General features: G+C 34.2%; 1 protein-coding gene across 4 annotated transcripts in view; it reads left to right on the top strand.

Annotated features, from left to right (window-relative positions):
- DMD (dystrophin) overlaps nt 1–21,190 on the top strand; it is a 2,105,574-nt gene that overhangs the window by 172,637 nt on the left and 1,911,747 nt on the right. For all 4 annotated transcript variants that reach the window (XM_054470954.2, XM_063660502.1, XM_054470953.2 and 1 more), the window contains exon 2: nt 16,174–16,235. In XM_054470954.2, coding sequence (XP_054326929.1) covers nt 16,174–16,235 — 62 coding nt within the window. The remainder of the gene's footprint in view (nt 1–16,173; nt 16,236–21,190) is intronic.

The following is a 21,190-nucleotide window of genomic DNA, read 5'->3' as shown; positions in this document are numbered from 1 at the left end:
GAAAACCTGTTATTTTAAATGAAGAAAGTAAGGTGTCTAACTACTTGTGCAATGCAATTACAATTATGCAAGGAAAATGCAAAGAAAATGTATTAAAACTTAAATCCTAAAGCTTTTAATACTCACTTTTTCTCTAGTTTCTAAAATTTGGCTAATAAACATAAATTTAATTTATAAATTAATTGACCTTGGCATTGTATAAACATCAGGGTAAATAATACATCTCTCTCTCTCTCTCTCTCTCTTTATTCAACTTTATCCTAAAACATCATACTAATTACAATCTATTGGTTTTAGTTTGACTTCTCAGCTAGGTTACTCAAACAATGAAAGACTACTTTTAATCTCTGAAGATGTTTCTTTATCTTGAATTTTGATTTCCTAATCAATGAATACTTGTCTAAATTTAGTATTAAGTTCACACACATCTTTTCTCTTTTTTGGATTACTTTGCCAATCAATAATGTTCTCTTTTAGCAGTTATTGGTAATTTTTACTGATCTCTGCTGGAAGTTTATTTTCAGACACTTTCATACCACGCTTTGAAAATACTGGTTTCCAAGCTGTGAATTCACTGTATCTATGCAGAAAGGAGTGATTTGTTTCTTGTATGGCATGATGTTTTTTATATCCTGGAGAACCATCAATTCCACATTTGAATGGTTCCTTCATGACATGGGCTGCTCTAACTAAAGAAAAATGTGCATTAAAAATATATGTCCGATTAAGGCATAAAATGTCTTAAGCAGTCAGGTAACAAACAAATCTTTCTGAGTTCCAATTACTGTATTACATTATGTCAATACTTAGTGTCAAAGTACATTACAGAAAAAGACTCGGCTCTTCTCAGAAAGGGCATTGCAATAAAATGGGTGACAAGGAAACTGCATCTGTGTATACGGAAGCACAAGAAACTAAAAAAAAAAAAAAAAAAAATAGTGCCCAATCCTAGGTGGCTGAAGAGTAATATCTAAGAGAATATGAAGAAAACCCATTATTTATTCCCTAGGACAGATAAGGAACCCTGGCTTTCTCTGGCATAGGTGCAGTGTATATAATTATACCTCTTTCAATGCCAATTACTGTGTGTATATCCATAAAAAGAATGGTACAATGGTGACGGAGATGAAGAGCAGATCTCTTAAATAAACATGTTAAAAAAAAGCAAAGAAAGGAAAAATAATAAAAACAGGTCAATTGCTGTTAATGCCACTGTTCTTGAAAAAAGTTAAAACAGAGATCATTAATATCCATAAGAGCCAGAATAATGTCTATATTTTTCATCCAACATTTTTCAAACCATGGAGCCCTTTTAGAATCTGTTGATGACTGTGGACTCTCATATATACACACTCATAAAATTTTGCTCACAATTTTAGGGGTTTATTCCATAGTCGTATTGAAAGCCCATAGATTTCAGGATAGGAATAACAATGTTGATTACTCATTTGGGGCCAGACACTTTCTATGCCATATAAAGATAATGGCTTATTTAATCCCCACAACGACACTATGAGATAGTTATTATTTTAATACCTATTTTACAGATGAGAAAACTAAAGGAAAAAAAGTTATGTAAATAAATTGAGAAAACTCAGACAGTAAGTGGCAAAACTGGACTTTAAATCCAGGCCACATGATTCCGGAGCATACTCCATCAAGGATTGTAAACTGCATCCTGCAGAAACAAATAAACAAACAAAAACCTAGAATAAAGAAGCAGATGATACAGTTTTAGAACTGGTGAAACACATAGAAATTATCTTTTCCAAATTCTATTTTTTAAAGTTGAGGAAATTGTATTCCACATAATTAAATGATTAACAGAAGCCCATAGAGCAAGTTAGTGTTAGAGCCAGGGTTCCAGTGGGAACATTCATCCAAAGCTCATGACAAAGCTACCCCGATATTATTATCATTATTCTACCGATGAGGAAACAGAGGCACACTGTTAATAAGTAGCAGAACTACCTTTCGAACCCAGACAGGCAGGTTCAAAGCTAAAACTACCATATTACTGTAATTCAGGAAAGCCGTTCCTTTATAATTCATTTAGTAGGCACTCAGAATGATCAAATCTTTAAGTTAGAAAATTCGAATGTCTTCAATTTACGAACTTTGGAAATTCTGGAGATTCTACTTTACAATCATTTTAATGTTCTCTAATCAAAAACTAATGTTTTCAGTGTGCTACAATTCATGAATTTTATATTCATATCAGAATATAAAATTATACACACACATACATGAACCTTATATATGTATGAAATGTATGTATATATAACAGTATGTATATGAACACAACCTGAATACATGTGTATATATACATAACCATTCAAACATTTTAAATTGGCTACAGAGGAAAGCAATTTCCCATTTGACTTAAAGTCTTTTGTAATGACTAGAATTTAAAATGAAGTTCACAATTTATGAAGATGAAATAAAACTATACTTAAAATGCTGTTTTTAGAAACAGAAACTTCCCTTAAAAACCTCAAAATCTATTGTTTGTTTTATATAATAAAAATCCAAATTTTTTCTACAATGTCCAAATCTTTTGTAATTCTGTTATATTTTCCTCTACAAGTTCAACTCAGTGATACCTAAGTGCAAACAATAAGGCTAGTATGAGAGCTTTTTTTTTTTGAGACGGAGTCTCGCTCTGTCGCCCAGGCTGGAGTGCAGTGGCGGGATCTCGGCTCACTGCAAGCTCCGCCTCCCGGATTCAGCCATTCTCCTGCCTCAGCCTCCCAAGTAGCTGGGACTACAGGCGCCCGCCACCACGCCCGGCTAATTTTTTTTTTGTTGTATTTTTAGTAGAGACGGAGTTTTACCGTGTTTGCCAGGATGGTCTCGATCTCCTGACCTTGTGATCCGCCCGCCTCGGCCTCCCAGAGTGCTGGGATTACAGGCGTGAGCCACCGCGCCCGGCCAAAAGTTACTTAATTTGCATGCCAACCTAGATTCACATCTATTAAATGATTAGTCAATCAAGATATAGATAAAACTCATCTGTTGACAATGTACACTGAGGGACGTGTTCTCAATGTAGTCCTGTCACCAATCTTAGAACAGAAATAAATACTTTTTTTAATCCAGTGGCATAATAAACCTGAAAAAAGAGAAGTCTTTCATTAAGAATCTTGGAAGAAGCAGTCGTTAACCACTTGTCATCAGTATTAGCAACTCAAGCTGAATAAAAATTGATTGTGTGACTCTGGACCTTCTTTGCTCTGCCACTTGGATAATCTATTAGCATTGGCACCTGATTAACTCTCAAAACTGTCTCCTCGTTTGATTAGCTCCCAGGATTTCTTTTGTATTCTCAGTAATAATTTTCCAAACCCTTTTCTAAAAGACTGACTCTAATGTTCTTTTACTGACTGCAAAATTTCCCGTCAGTGCTGAAAACATGTTTGGCCTTTATTCCTATTTATACTTTTTGGCTTGATCTTTCATAAACACTGGCTTAAGACTTCCGTATTTGGTGAACAGGGAGTGAATGATTACTCTGAAACTTTATTTCTGTTTTAAGTGCTTTCAGTATTTGGCACAAGGTGGAAATGAGCAGGCTCAGTACTGACCATTGCTATTACAATAACCCACTGCATTTCCTTAAAACTTATTTTCCACTTAAATTGTTTTCTACATTGATTTCTGTCTGTGCTAATACTTGGCCACATATAGGAAAAACCTGCTTGTTTTAATGTTTAAATTTTGAATGGTATGGTAAGGAGAAAGACCAAGATTTAAAAGATAATATATTCTGAAAGGGCAATTTTTGGAAAGCTTAATACTTCATTTAAAACCCATTCTTCAGCTTATTTTAAATTTAATGATGGAATACAACCCTCTCTTTTTTAAATGAAGAGGTTATATACATTCCATCATTATTGAATTTTATTCTACGGGCCACATTTACTATTTACCTGCTATATTAGTCAGCTTTATTTTAGGCTAATGCTCTGTAAAAAATAAATTCAAATCTCAATGACTTATAAGAACAAACATTTATTTCTTATTCACATGTCAGATTCAATTTTGTATTGAGCACAGGTCGGCTCTATGCCTCTCTCCTTTTAGGAACAGAGGCTACCTGAGGCGTGTACTTCCCCTGACAAAGAGAGGAAGGACCAAGGAAAGTGAAAACACTTTATGATTCTTAAGCCCCTAGCTCAGAACTGACACACTCTCATATCTGACTGTGTTCCATTGGTCAAGGCAAGTCACATGACCAAGGCCACATCAGTGAGTGGGATGTATAATCCACCCATGGTGAACCATGGCAAGTGGAAAGAAGGAAGAAAAAAAAACTGATGAGCAAATAATGTAAACTACCAACTTGTTCAAGAAGTTTTAATGCAATTAAATATATAGTCAGGAATAATAATACTAATCTCTATTGACACTTATTTTGTGCTAAGTCTTTGCTTAAGACTACTTTTGATGCTTTACAGGATACCTCATCAAAACGAAACTAAGAGTTTTTTTACCACGATTATTTCCTCTTTTCAGACTGGAAATCTTGGGTTTGGTGTGGCTTATGAGTCTTTTCTTTCTTTGGTTTTTTGTTTGTTTGTTTGTTTGTTTGTTTGTTTTTGAGATGGAGTCTCGCACTCCTGTCGGGGCTGGAGTGCAGTGGCACAATCTTGGCTCACTGCAACCTCCACCTCCCAGGTTCAAGTGATTCTCCTGCCTCAGCCTCCCAAGTAGCTGAGATTACAGGTGTCTGCTACCATGCCTGGCTAATTTTTTTATTTTTAGTAGCGACGGGGCTTCACTGCATTGATCAGGCTGGTCTCGAACTCCTGACTTCATGCTCCGTCCACCCGGGCCTCCAAAGTGCTGGGATTACAGACATGAGAGACTGCACCCGGCCTATGAGTCTTTTCTAACACTGCATAACTAGTGCATCATCAAGCCAAGAAATGTGGGCCCAAATTCTACTACAGAGAGCAGACAATAATGATGCCCCTGTGGGCCATTCTGGGTTACATATCCCATGCAACAATTGAGGAGCCTTATAGAGCATGCTTAGCAATTGTTCCATGGTTTTTTTTTTCTTTTTGATCCATAGACTTCCATCCTTCATTTATTGAGGGTTGCCCCTGGGAGAAATAAATCTCTATCACTTCTGGACTGCCCTGCAAATGGGCTTACCAAGCCCTCCTAAACTGAAGAAAGCCTTAACACAAAGAAGCAGAGAGATGTGGATGCTTGTGGTGAGGAATCTTCAGCATCCACAGAATCTGTTCACTGTAGTTATAGGTGAACTCAGGGATGGCTCAGTGAAATAAGGAATGAGGCATTATCCTCATCTACTATGCCATTTTATTAACCTTTACTCCATAGTGTAAGTTGAGTAAATACATCTTGTGATTTAAATATCCCCTTATAATCCAGGCCCTGTGTTTGACCATTTGTCTGTTTCTAAAGCATCTCATTAGCAATATATTTGGAAATGGCTGTTGTGTGTTGTGCACATTTGGCTGTTTGCTTTCCTTTTGGTTTGCAAAGAAGTATTTTGCAACCCATAAAAATAGATAAATATACACCACAGAACAATGTATTTTTTTTAATTTTCAGGGGAGAATTTGAATCTTTTAAAAGTAATATTGAGTAGGCGGCTGTATGGAAACAGGCATCTAGTTGGCAGTTCTGCTACAATATCCAAGTATTTAATTTCACCTCTAAATTACACTGGAGACCTTGACCTTATTTTGATTTATTCTGTCACAATTAGTCTATGGTTATTATTTTAACAAAAATAAGTGATCTTTCTCATGAACACTACCAAAGCGTATTTCAAGTCTGCATACTAATTAATAGTAACTTATTTTTACTCCTAACAAGTCTACACCCACATATTCATGTTTAAACAAGATGAGATATTTGAAATCACTTTATAAATTATAATGCACCACAGAAATATCCATTATTTCCATTATTACTAAAAACTTATTTCATTCTTTGGAGCATGAGGAGGTGTAATTTATGTGAATATCATTTCATATTTTGTTTTTATCTTTCAAATCGAGAAGACTTGAATTTTTTGCATATTTATAAATACTATAAAAATCTTACTAATTATTAACATGGCTGCCACATAGAAATCGTGTCTATTTTATGAAATAATGTCATTTATACTGAAGACCCACAGGAAGTTGTAATATATTTGGAAGTGAAGATTTATAGGTTTTGTCTATTCTTTTCTGTTTCTCAGCATTAATATGTCATACATGTGTCACATTTAGTCTTCACAATTCAGTATCTTTATTACTATTACCATGAAACAAATAGAGACAGTGAGACACAGAGAGGTTAAGGAACTTATTCGAGGCCACAGAGGTAATGAGATGTGAAAGTGGAGTTGGAACTCAGGTTATTTGACTCTGAAATGAGTGTATGTAACCACTGGCCCGCATTGTATCTAATACATGCAATTTTAAGAGGATAAGAATTAACTATTTGCATAATCTACCAGATGGCACTGTTTTTCCAACTGAGACCACTTAACACCTTTTCATATACTCTTGGAGTTCTGATCATTCTTCCATTCTAATACATTTCTTCTATCTCATTGTTATTATGTCCTACTTCATGCAACTTCGATGAATTCTTCACAAGTATATTTCTACAATACTTGTGCTATATTTCCAATGTATAGAGCATTGCAATTTTTATGAATATACAATTATGCGATTATGTTAGGTTCTCACCATAATTCCAATTTGCTAATGGAGCATAAATTCTATGATTAAGTGGCAGGGAATCGGAGAGAACTTTTATTCAATATGAGCTGACATGGCTTTCCAAATTGGTTTCTGGGTCCAACAACTCCTTACGATAAAAAAGCAGTTGACCTACCTGAGAAAGAAGTGGCATTTGCAGTGGAGGCAAAGGAACAGACAGGTCATCCATAGCATTTTACATTGTGTTAGAAGCCATGACAGTCATGAAAGATGAAGTAAAGGGCAGTTATATCATATTACAGAGTGAAATTCACCTAGAGAAATAAAGGCAGATTGTTTGCAAGAAATATTTTTTCTCTTAATTTTTTATTCATTGTAGTGATGAAAATAAGTAGCAATATTTCAGTTCCAAGGCCAAATTTTGGGGAGAAGTCATTGAAAGTTAGTTTTATGTCTAATGGGTGCTCAATGGATAATTTAGGAAATGAATTGGTGACAGAAGGTCTGTAATTAACAGAGTAGTTTGAGCAGTATGATGAAGTGCAGGGGGAAAGCATTGGTCTAGGACTTAGTAGATCTGAGATTTAATTACAGTATTGATTAGTCACTTGATTTATTCAACAGACCCTTACTAAGTACCCATTTCTGCTTCAGTATACCATGTTTGGTGCCAGGAGTTGCAAAGACATCATAATTTGCCCATGTAAGTGTGGTCACATTTAGGAGGTAATGAGTGGGATTTGGGCTGCATTATTGGAAGACAATAAACTAATTTTCTGTTTGTGTGTGTGTATGTGTGTATGTGTGTGTATAAACAAGATGAGATATTTGAAATCACTTTATAAATTATAATGCACACACAATTAAAGTATCTGTGTGTCCATACACATACAGTTAAAGTATTTATGTGTGTAACACATACATATATACATACACATATGCATAATTAGAAAAAAGCCTACACATATGTATATATCAGAAGGATTGAAAAATTATGCCAGGGAGATAAGTGTGATTGTGAAAACCCTCACATTCTAACTAGATCTTAATAGTGAGTGTCCTCATTCTAGGGATTGCATGAACAAAGGACTTAAGCAAGAAAGCATATGATTTATTTATGGAGAAATTTGGCTTGTGTGACTAGGGCAGACCTGGTAGATGTATATAAGGTATGGGATATGGGTGACTGCCAACAGTCCTAATCGATAATATGTTTAGAGGAGTACGCTGGAGTCAAATTGTGAAGGCCCTTATATGCCATTCTGAATAATCTAGCCTGTAACCTCATCAAGGAAGCTCTGGATTTTTCAAGTTAGTTCTCTTAATATACGATTGTAACAGAACAGTAGTTTCTCCATCAGGGAATTTAGCTTTATCATTGATTATCCATGATCCAACTCCCCTAACTCCACATATAATTAATAATTAGTACTTACCAATACTACCCAGTAAACATATCTTGAATGCACCTACTTCTTTTCCAGCCCCACTGCCATTCATTAATGCAAGCCATGCTTACTTCTCACGTGGATTATAGGTATAATCAGCTCATCTGTCTTCTTATTTACAGTTTATCCCCAAATATTCCCTACACTGTGAAATTTATTTCTAAAAGCCAAGCCTGACATTGCTATTTCCCTACTTAAAATTCTGCTTTGATTTCAAACTGCCCTCTGGCTATATTTTCAGGCTCTTCATAAATAGGTTGATGATAATTTCACTTTTTCTAGGGTCATCTCTGCCACTTTTATCGTCCTCCACCATCTCTAGGTCTGGGAAAGGACCATACTCTTTCTCTCACATCCTGACACTTTCACCTGCTCTTTTGATTTTCTGGAGTTCTCTTTTCTACCACTTGTCTCTCTACCCTTAATTAACTTTCAAAACTCAGCTGAGATGTCACTTCATCAAGGAAGCTCTGGATTTTTCAAATTAGTTTCCTTAATATATGATCGTAACAGGACTCTGTAGTTTCTTCATCAGGCAACTTATCTGTATATTTGTATCAACATACCCTTTTTTTGTGTCTGCTTCTCTCACTAAGCTAGAAGGAAAAAAGCTAGAGACACTGTCTTTCTCACAGTTGTTTTTCTACCACCTAGTAGGTGTCATTACACATTTGTCACTTAATAGCCTTAAATATGAAATGTAATTTATTAGTTTCCTATTGCTGCTATAAAATTACCACAAATTTAGTGGCTTAAAATTATATGCATTTATTCTCAGACAGTTCTGCAGGTCAGAAATCCAAAATGGAACTTACTGGGCTCAAGTCATGTGCCAAAAGGGCTGTGTACTTTTGGATGATCCAGGGGAGAATCTGTCTCCTTGCCTTTTCCATTTTCTAGAGAATTCCCACGTTATTTGTATCACGGCCTTCTTCCTACATCTTCAAAACCGGCCACCTTGGACCAAGTCCTTCTCATACTGCTTTCTAATTCTCCCCTTATGCCAACATTTCCCCCTTTTAAGGACCCCTGTGATTACATCCTGCCCACCCAGATGATCTGGGATAATCTCCCTATCAAAAGTTAGCTAATTAGAAAGTCTAATTCTATCTGCAATAATTCCACTTTGCCATGTAACATAATTTATTCACAGATGTCAGGGATTAGCACGTGGCCATTTTTGAGGAGGCATTATTCTGCCTACCGGAGTTTAATAGAATTAATATCTGCAGAGGAGAAAAATGAGAAGAGGACTAAAAAGTAAATCTGGTCTTCATTAACTTAAAACACCCTTATAGAGCACTACTATGTAACACATTCTATGCTAAGTGCTGGGATTACAGCTCTGATCCAGACAGTCACTCTCTTGGAAATGAGAAAGGATGTAGGTGATGTTATTACGAACAACTTTTGTAGGATGATGAGCGGAGAAGACTGCATTACATTGATTGTAAAGTGAACGGGAAATAAAGAAATATCTTTGACATGAACAGTTTTTCTGTTCTTTGTGCAGAAGTTTAATTATTTTAGACCTCCTCATTATAAGCTGACCACTAACGTCACCTCAGGCCGTAGAAAAATCGCATAATCAAAGACCATTACTCAGATTTAAGAGAAAGCATTTTTCATACCATTTTCCATTGCAGCCTCCTCCACTCTGCATTGCCATTTTGTAATATTAATGGCACAGTAAATCCATTTTCTAAATATGTCCTAAATTTGTTGCCTTCCTTTATAATGCTCCAAAGTATCACATAACCTTATCTAATGTTTATCATTAATCTTCCATATTTTTCATTTTCTTTTTTCTCATGTTTGGTGGAAGCAGAGAACAGACTGAACTTAATTGCTCTCCCATATTACTTCATAGTTCTTTCTTTTCTTTTCTTTTCTTCGTTTTTTTGAGACAGAGTCTCGCTCTGTCACCCAGGCTAGAGTGCAGTGGTGCGATCTTGGCTCACTGCAAGTTCCGCCTCCCAGGTTCACGCCATTCTCCTGCCTCAGCCTCCCGAGTAGCTGGGTCTACAGGGGCCTGCCACCATGCCCGGCTAACTTTTTTGTATTTTTAGTAGAGACGGGGTTTCACCATGTTAGCCAGGATGGTCTCGATCTCCTGACCTCATGATCCGCCCGCCTCGGCCTCCCAAAGTGCTGGGATTATAGGCGTGAGCCACCGCGCCCGGCTTCATAGTTCTTTCTTTAAGTGAAATTAACTCATTCCATTGCATTTCTTCACTACGTGTATTTTTAAACTGGTATCAACTTTAATATTCCCTTCTCCTTTTAAAGATACATTTTCTGTGTCACATTAGGGATGAAGATCTTCAATTAACATATTAACTAGCCCCCAAGGAAATATCATTTAAAAAATGTTTTTCTAGGCTGAATGTGGTGGCTCATACCTGTAGTCCTAGCACTTTGGGAGGCTGAGACAGAAGGATTGATGGAGTCCAGGAGTTTGAGACCAGCCTGGGCAACATAGGGAGACCCAATCTTTACAAAAGAAAAAAAATTAAAAATTAGACAGATGTGGTCATGTGTGCCTATAGTCCTAGCTACTGAGGAGGCAGAGGTGAGAGAATTGCTTGAGCCCAGGAGTCTGAAGTTACAGTGAGCTATGATGGTTCCAATGCACTCCAGCCTGGGGAACAGAGCGAGACCTTGTGTCAAAAAAAATTTTATTTTCTTGTACAGATTATGGTTAATTGCTTTGTGTAATGGGAATAATTTTTAGTGTTTATAGAACTGTTTTTCTGGTTTTTTTTTCCTCCAGTTTTTAAATGCTTTCACTTACATTGTCTTATCTGATAGCAGAGAAGAGGTCTTATGGAGGCTCTCCAGCATCTCGCTCCTAACTCTCATTGCAATTTCATTCCATGCCACTCCCTTTCTCACATTTTAGAGTGCAACAAAACAGAATTGCATAGTGAATGAGCGTGTACTTTCAGTTTCTTATCACTCTGTCCTTGTCCTTACTGTCTGCTCAGTGAGATTCATCTTTATCCTCCTCCTACCTTTATTCCTTCTTTACTTTCTCTCATCCTTCTAAACTCAACCTAGCCATTACCTTCTCCAAAATATCTTTTCTAACACCCATGTGGCTACATATTCCTTTCTCCATGCTCCTATAATACGCTTTAAATTTATATATATTTTTGTTTATGCAAAATGTTTCATATTTATCTATGATGTGTCTATTATCTACTAGGCTAAGAGCTCTCCCAGACTGAATCTTGTTTATATTGTCAGTAACTAGTGCAATGGCCAGGACACAGTAAGCATTCTGTAAATAATTATTCTATAAATTATTACATAAGTAAATGATCTCATTATATCTTGTCAATAGCTCCATTAGTTAAAAAGCAATTAATATTCTCATTTCACAGTTAAAGAGGCTGAGGCTTGGCAGTTTTAAGGCCGCAATTCTAATAAGTCCTGCAAAGCGACTGGAAGCCAGTTCCACAGATTTAATGTTCCCTCAGTTTGCCCAGTATCATTCTTCTGCAGTAACTTGCTCTTGTGAATCATGACTATTGCAATTTAATATATCCCACATTTATATTCCTGAGGGACTAAGGAATATAAAAGATAATAACAGGGTAAAAGTTCATTGTACTAATCTTAAAAAATATGAAAGGCCACATATGCTGAATAAAAATAACTTTATTAGAAGGGGTTAAAGATTACTGAGAGGAAATACAATTTTTATGTCATGTTAGAAAGCTAATTTTATGTGGGTTTTCCCCATAGAGAGAATAAAATAAAACGTTGGTCAGTTTTTGCAATTTATGAAGTAGTGGTTCTTCACTTCTTGACATCTCCAGGGAACAGTTTTCAAGTAAATTTTCCTAAGAGAGATTTTCTTCTTTGCCTCTCATATTAATACGCACATGCATATTTTTATTAGTAAAATAAAATCAGTTATAAACAAACCCTAAAGGAAATGAAATAGAATATGTGCTGCTTGAAATGACTAAACAGGAGCATATAATCATTTTGTAATAAAACAGCTATCACTTTATTCTTTTCTCATTTGCTTTGTTGCTGATTGCACATTAATATGTTTTACTATAGACTATGTGACTACAGAAATATACATCATGTTAACGTATCAAAATAGTTTCTAGAACAATTATGTATGTGTGATGTGTATGTATGGTGGCTTTAGGTTAACTAAGGGTATACAACTTAAAATAGTCAACTTTTAAGCAATATGACAAATAGCAATAAAAATATATCAATTCAAGTAAATAAGTATAAAGTTTTAGCATAATAAAATAAAAATTAAAAGGCATATGACCACTCGGGAAAATATGTTCATTCACTGACTAAAAGTAAGTAGCTTAATTTTGATTGTTAACTTGGATTTTATGGTAATAGGAGTTTTCTGCAGGGAGGTCAGTAAACTCTATGAAACTGTATGCAAATACGTACGTGTAGACATTTTTCTGTAGAGAAGGTTCATTATTTTCATCAGAAAATCAAATGGAGCCCATGACTTGAAATGTTTAAGAATTACCAATATATAATTATCTCATTCCAATTAATTTTGAAATATTAAATGCTCAATAGATAAATGAGCAAGGATATAAACAAGTATTTTGACAAAAATAGGAACATGCAGAATAAATAAATGCATGAAACATCTTCTACTTCATTAGTAATCAAATTAATTATAATTAAAGCAGACATCAAGGATCTCCTTACATCTAAACAAAGCAGCAATACCTTAAAAGACTAAAGCAATGAAACTCCTATCAATGACATACCTGCTGCTGCGATGATAATTCCCAACCTCATTCTTTCTGGTACCAGTAGAAGTGGGTGTGATCACTTGGAAAGTATTATAAAGATATTTAGCAAAAGTCATGAAGGTTTTCATAATGTTGAACTGATAATTTATTGGAAGACAATTATAAAAACAAAAAAGAAGTGAGCGCATGAACATGTTTATTGTGATTTAGTCTCTAATAGCAAACAAAAGGAAAGAGCAGCCTATATGAGATTTATGATAAAATAAGTGAAAAAGAATATTATTTTGGTTATGTGAAATATATATTTATGGGGAATTTAAAAGTGTGGACGCAAAAATTTTGATTGATTTTTGGATGTTAAAATATTTCCGTAATGATATATAAGACGAAAATTGAAATACCAAATATCAATTAGTAAATGTAAGAGCATTATTATTTGAAGTATTAACAACCATATCATCCAGCACCATTAAGGAAGGTTCATTATTCAGTTCTAGATCAGTTCATACAGACAAATAAGTTATGCATTGCAAAATTCCAGGATGCTATTCACATAGGTTACAACATACATGGAACCTCCTTGAGTTGTTCAAAATAGAAGCTCTGATTTCATGGTTATTTTGCATTTGTGTTCATATGTTCACCTTTTGTGACTCTGATTATCTTATGGTATTCTGTATTGTTAATTATGCAATTATAATGTAAATGATAGATATCTGGTCAATGTGAAAAGCCACGGACTTTGATTCAGAAAATCTGTATCAAGTTCATTTCTGTCACTTAATAGCTTTATTCCCCCTCAGCTTGTGTTTATGTATAAAGTAGTAAATTACATACAGATTGAGATGATATAATTAAAACAACCTTATGAATAGTAAGGCACAATTGTTATATATTTTATAATAACAATACAATTAATTGTATTAATAATTATTATGTTGAAGAAAATATATGTTACTATACCAAAATAAAACAATAATTCACTGAAGACATATTTTTCTTGTATTAAAGACATAGAGGTAAGAGAGGACAACTAGCAAAGATGTTTATATGTTGAAGCTCACATTTAGTGTTATTTACACAGTAAATACGTAACACTTCGCACATAATGTCAAGGTTTTCGTGCCGCCTTCAATGCTTACCTAAAAATTGCTCCTTGTCCATATAATTGAAAAGAATAAAAATTTTATTCTACTACGTATTTTTCACTTAAAAGCCTCTAGATTAAATCACTTCAAAAGACCTCATATTGAGCTTTTGGCAGAGGGTTTTGGGTATGTTTCAAAGACATCTGAATGTATGTTTTCAACTGACTCATTTACTCTCTGCTTTCTGACAGAAGGTATGCATGCGCACGTAGGAAAAATAAGTGGAATTGCAAATAAGGTCATTTACTTTTAGGAATATATGTATGTACTACTGATAAATGATGCGTTGACCAATCTTCCTCCAGAAAGTCAATGAAGATGGTTTAATTTTGACCATTTGAAATGTTCCATTTCTTTTTAAAATTATTTTGGAAGCGCTAGTATTAATTTTATGAAAGTAAAGATTTGAAGGAGGCTAGAATAGGTTTGAAAACTATTACTATCTGTTTTTACTTATTCACCCTTGTCAACAAAGGAAATACTTCCATATTGTAGCTAAGATTTATCATATACCGTGTGAATAATGTTGATATTGAACATACATATAGAAGCTTGTGTGAATAACATAATTAAATAAGAAAAATGTATTTTGTGATGCTAAGTAAAATTTCTCACCTAAGATGACAGTTTGAAATTTATTTATTCACTGTTATTTCTCATATTGATTAAAGGAATCTACTTATAGATTAGTATTGTGATTTAAAGGTAAACAGATATTTTTAGTGCATGCATACATTTGTTATGCGAAAGTGATTCCTTATGTTTTTAAGAGAAGCAACAGAGATTTACTACTGAAAAATATATGAGAGCAAATATGATTACTTTGTAAAGGGCATTTTAATAACAGTTCTTTTGATCCAAGTAAATAAAATATAAAATTTATCAATTTTAAATATCTCTCAGATGCATTCATTTACTGAACATTAACTAATATGATTATATTTACAATAATTAAAAAATAGTCTTTTGCTTGGAGAAAAACATTTTAATATATCAAGATTGATGATTTTTCTGTCCATTTGACTTAATACTAATTTCCAGTTTAAGGGCAAAAAGATCATTTGTAGAAGCATGAATTCTGTGAAGCTGTTTTTTTATAATTTTTCTCCCTAATCCCTTAGTATAAATCTTTGGGGAATTTTTTCTTTGAGTATTTATATGTAAGGCATGAAGAGTATCACTTGCATTTTTATTTGAAATTTTCTGACTTTTAGATGAAAAGAGGTCCTAGAAATTTTAGAGTTGTAGAATCTCCCCTCCCTTAAAGCACGCACATATTTGTCAGATGTATTTTCTGAGCTCTTAATTTGTTCAGACAGTGTGCTAAGTTCTGGGAAGCAAAGATAACTAAACCATGCTCCTGCTCATCAGGAAACCTCTTCCATAGTGAGATCAGGCCCATGTTAGAGTATGTAGATGCTGTAAAGGAAGGAATAATCATTTCTACATGGTTGGGTGGATGGCATGGGGGGAAAGGCTCCGAAATAGTTTTTCAGAGTAAATGACAGCTGAGAGTTTCTTTTAATTATACTGGAGTATCTATTCATAACTGGGGAATAAATACTATTATTCAGATGAGACTATTTTTCTATAATCATACAATATTTGAATGACTATGGGTTTGGTCATATTAATTATTTTTCAGATATTACAAATCTGAGATGGGATCTTGCTCTGTTGCCCAGGCTGGAGTGCAGTGCCATGATCTCGGCTCACTGCAACCTTCACCTCCTGGATTCAAATGATTCTCCTGGCTCAGCCTCCCAAGTAGCTGGGATTACAGGTGCATGCCACCACGCCTGGCTAATTTTTGCATTTTCAGTAGAGACGGGGTTTCGCCATGTTGGCCTGGCTGGTCTCAAACTACTGGCCTCAAGTGATCCGTCCTCATCGGCCTCCCAAACTGTTGGGATTACAGGCGTGAGCCACCGCGCCTGGCCATTTTTCAGATGTAATTTTAATTTGGATGCCCCAAACCAGCATCACTCATGTTTAATTCCATTTATCAATGAATGTAATACTAAATGTAAAATAACACTAACACATCATAATGGAAAGTTACTTTGGTTGTAAAATATGAATTATATTTAAAGTTGCTTCCTAACTTTTATTTTTTTATTTTGCATTTTAGATGAAAGAGAAGATGTTCAAAAGAAAACATTCACAAAATGGGTAAATGCACAATTTTCTAAGGTAAGAATGGTTTGTTACTTTACTTTTAAGATCTAAGTTGTGAAATTTTCAAAATGGACTACGTACCTGTGTATCTTAAAAATCCGTTTTATTTTTCTCATAGTGTCATTTTATTTTAGCTACGCAAATCTGGGAATATTATGTTCACTCTTATTTAAGGAGTAAGCAGCAGAAGATATGGCAAAGATACACTATTTAATTATATAAAATGTATATCTTTGATTCTTCTTGACAATGTGAGTTTCTTTAATGACATGAGTCCTCAGAGTTTATAGCTGCAATCTTCCATCAAGTAGCTAGAATATGTCACACAGTAGAAGAAGATACGAGGGAATTTTGTTGTGAAAATTATCATTTTTTGGTCCCTCTTGGTCTTTACCAAGGTCAAGAAAAACAATATAATTGCTTTGGGTGTATTCAGCCACTATAATTTAGAGCATATTTCAAATGATTAAAGACAATAAGTTCATCTTGTTTTTGTGCAGGCTTCAATTGGTACTCTTAATATTTACTTATTTTGCAAATACAACTCAATTTCTAATCAATAGCACAACTCTAGATGATTACAGGTGAACACAGAGCAAGATATTCTTACCTTGAAAACTAGTATTAGGAATACAATATATGGAGGTTTATTGGGATGTCAAGGTTTAAAAGACTTGCATTTTAATTATTATTCTCGATTTGGGTAAATCAATCAAATGTTTGGTGAGTCGGTTTTCTTATGTTTCCATCATGAATGTTTGTATATGTATATATTGATTGCTTAATTGAGACATCAAATCAAGATAATGGAAAAATAAAGCTAATAAAATACGGCCTTTAAACCCAAGGCTTCAAGAGTGACATAATTTTGATAATGGATATTTTGTTTCTTATTATAGTGATTTAAAGAGTCACTAAAAGTGAAAATTTCTACTAAAGTGCCTGATACTCTTAATAGCTATGAATTACTCCCTCTATCGGTCTGATTTTGTAAAAATCATGATAATGGATCCAAAACAATCCACTAGGAGAGCCAATCTCAAAAGTTCTCCCTTTTCTATGACGAACATTTTTAGACTATCATCTATTCTTTGTGGTATTTGGTAGCAGAATGTTGCCATGTACTCTTTAATTTAACTTACTGAATTTTAACTAATAAAAGTTCATTTTATTTACTTGCTGAATAATTAATAAATTTCTATTACAGACATAAACTGAAACATGTATTTTAAAAATGTGTTTCAAATCCTCAACTTTTTTTAGCTAAGTGAAATAAAATATAAGAACACAAATATAGAAGAATAAATAAAAAATAAACCCAGGATATTTAGGATAGGTATTCATAATTCTCCAAACATTTATAAGATGGTTATGTATAGTTTAATTGCTGTATATATTGGCATCATTGACATTTTTAAGTTTTGGAATTCTGAAGCAGACGAGAGATATATTTTCAAACAAACATACAGACAAATCAGAATTGTGAAGAAATTTTCTGAAATAATAAATGTAACAATACTCTGAATCTCTGAATTGAACTAGAGTAATTTTTAAAAGGTGTGTAAACATGTCAAGTACTGTATATCCTCATTCCCACAAATTGAAATACATCTTTGCTCTGTGCATTAACCTTTTCCATTATCATTTATCACAACTCACCTGTTAATATACAAATCAAAGCTTGATATCCAATCCATCCTCTCTATTTATATATTGTTAGCACTGCCTCAGAGCAATTCGGTACATTTTTTTCTGTCCTTATGAATGCCCATATCTTAAAACTGTAAAGTATTCACATATATGAGTACATTTATTGTTTTCTTCCAAAATATTTGCATCCTCTAATTCAACTCACACTTTTCATTTATATTACAGATGTTCTCCCTAAGTCTGTTATAATTGATCAGGAGAGTCACCATTCTTTCAAGTACAGAAATTCTATTATCAAGCATATCCTAGGTGTCAGGAATAGAAATAAAAGTTTACAAAGACAGAGGAGAAAACTTATTTAAGGGTAAAATGTATATATACGTGTGCACTAACTTCTAATTTTGAGAACTTGAAAAGAATCCTTTTCCTCTTGTCTTATTCTTTTCTGTCAAAACTTAGCTAAGTGACTGCATTATTTTAGACACTTTTGAAGAAGATGGGAATTTAGAGGAAGCTAGTTGATTCAGTTTAAGCCACTTGGTGATACCAAAAGCTAAACATAATTGTGATATATATATCATTTGGCAATTTATTGCATCGCTGCATGCCTTTCAGCAGAATTCTAGCCCTGTAGGATACACAGATTAGTTGAAGTGGCATCTCCTGATCTCATGGAACCTGCACAGTTATTTGGGAGTTTTTGGTTAATTGATAAATGGAGTAGAACTGAGTGGGCTCAGTGTGCGTGGTCTGAGAAAGCAGTAATCTGAGCTAGAGGGAATCTGGTAACCTTTATGAAGAAAGCTCTAAAATGTGAGCCCATCAAAGGCAGGAATGTATATCTTCTGTATAATCTCATTGTTTATTACTAGTGCTCTATATAAATATAATAAATATACTAGGTCAGTAGTACAAATCATTAAATCTATGCTAACTTTAGAAACAGAAGAAAATCTGAGTGGAAAAATTGTGTTGAAGAGGACTTTAAAAACAGAAAAAAGGCAATGAAAAATTATCTGTCTGTGTGGTAAATTAGACACAGGCACACGCACATTCACACAACTATAAAAATGCCTTACTAATAAATCTAACTCGTATTCATTTTTATAGTCATATTAATGTCTATCTGTGTCTAATTTACCACACAGACAGATGATAATTTTTCATTGCCTTTTATATACACATTTATATAATATTTGTAAATTATAGAGAGACCACAAAATATTTCCTTGTTATTTTGTAAAGCTACGGAAAGGATATTTTAAGGAAATAGATGTGATTAAATGTATCCTTGTTGTTGTGGCATCATTTGAAGCCAAATGTGTCTTTGCAGTAAATCTAACTGATTTTCCACTTTCCCGGTACCATTTTAAAAATAAGCCCTATCTCTTTTTAAAATAAGTCTTCTATTAACCTTTGATTCCAAAAAATTCTACTAGAATGTGACTTATCACATCTATTATATAGAGATAACTAACAATATTTGTCTCCACATAAACATAAAACCGTTTCTTGATAAGATTAATTCAGGGTAAATATTCTTTCCATGTAATTTATTGATATGTTATAATCCTTTAAAAAGCCTCGTGTATACTCTATGACAAATATAATTCGCATTATAAAAATCTTGCTCATCCATGCAGGCTTATTAAAGGAAAGTACAGTTTTGAAAACATGACCAAAAATAATTTTGTCATAAAATGTGCTTGATGTTTGTGTTTGAGAAAAAATTTTATGGGAAAAAATATTTACTGCTAGATCAATTGAGAGAGATAAACTATCTCCCAATGAGTGATATGATGGTTTTGATCCTATACTGAATTTAGTGATCATCATTATTTCCATACTTCACTCTTCTGTCTGATTTTTTTCCAACATAGTATGCATGTTTGACTTAAATGAAGTAGAAATGCATAATTAGTTTTGTCTAATGTCTTCACAAAAGCCCATGATATGATAGTGTTCCTGGACCAAACTGAGGATTGGGCTGCTTATTCTTGTGGACCAATAACGAGATGCAGATGAATGGGAAAAGGAGGGAGTTTTTATTTCTGTAACTGGTTACAGGGAGAAGACCTGGAAATTATCCCCAGACCAACTCAAAATTATAAAGTTTTCCAGAGCTTACATACCTTCTATGCTATATGCCTACATGTAAGTGTGTATTCATCTAAAGACATAAACGATTAACTTCTTTTAATCTATAACTAAGATCTGAGTCCTGAAGACCTTCCTCTGGAGCCTCAGTAAATTTACTTTATCTAAATGGGTCCAGGTGCTGAGATGATTACCCTTATCTTATCTCCTGCTAAATCATGGAATGTGGGGGAGTTCCTTCAGACGTCCAGTAAACTTGTTTGTGGAGTCCTGGGGAGTTTCTTCAGACCCCCAATAAAGGTTTTTTAATCCTAAAAGGGTCCTGTTAAGAATTCCTTCATTATCTTGTCATGCTTCAAGGCCCAGGAAAGGCCTGGGCAAAACTCTTGGTGGGCTTTTGTTACCTTCCAGCCTTTGTATAAGGGTGCTGGCTCTATCAGCTTTTAATATTTAACTTTACCACTCACTCAGTGCTGAAACAGTTGTTGTGGAGGCCTGCATTAGTGAGACCTGGCCTGCCACAATAGTTCATTTATGTCTTCATTGCTGCAACATATATGTCCACATTAAAATGCCAGGATTCACCCTCTTTGGACAATATCATGTGATAAAATAAATTGATGTGACATACTTTTTGCAAGATTTCTTTTTAATTTACCTTTTAGCCAGCATGATAAGCATGATGTGTAGTGTAAATTAACACTAAACTTGTGAGTCAGTAAAGTAGGCTTTCTTTTTTTACCTTTTATTTTAAGTTCAGGGGTACATGTGCAGGTTTGTTATATAGGTAAACTTGTGTCACGGGGGTTTGTTGTACAGATTATTTCATCACCCAGATATTAAGCCTAGAACCCATTAATTATTTTTCCTCATCCTCTCCCTCCTCCCACCCTCCACCTTCCAATAAGCCCCAGTGTGTGTTGTTCCCCTCTATGTGTCTGTGTGTTCTCATCATTTAGCTCCCACCTATAAGTGAGAACATGCAGTACTTGTTTTTCTGTCCCTGCATCATTTTGCTAAGGATAACGGCCTCCAGCTTCATCCATGTCCCTGCAAAGGACATGATCATGGCTACATAGTATTCCATGGTGTATATGTACCACATTTTCTTGGTCCAGTCTATCATTGATGGGCATTTGAGTTGATTCCACGTCTTTGCTATTGTAAATAGTGCTGCAATGAACATATGTATGCACGTCTTTATAATAGAATGATTTATATTT

The sequence above is a fragment of the Pongo pygmaeus genome, chromosome X (assembly GCF_028885625.2).
Source record: "Pongo pygmaeus isolate AG05252 chromosome X, NHGRI_mPonPyg2-v2.0_pri, whole genome shotgun sequence".
NCBI classification, from domain to species: domain Eukaryota; kingdom Metazoa; phylum Chordata; class Mammalia; order Primates; family Hominidae; genus Pongo; species Pongo pygmaeus.
The sequence above is the reverse complement of the archived record's forward strand: the minus strand, read 5'-3'. Positions and strand labels throughout refer to the sequence as shown.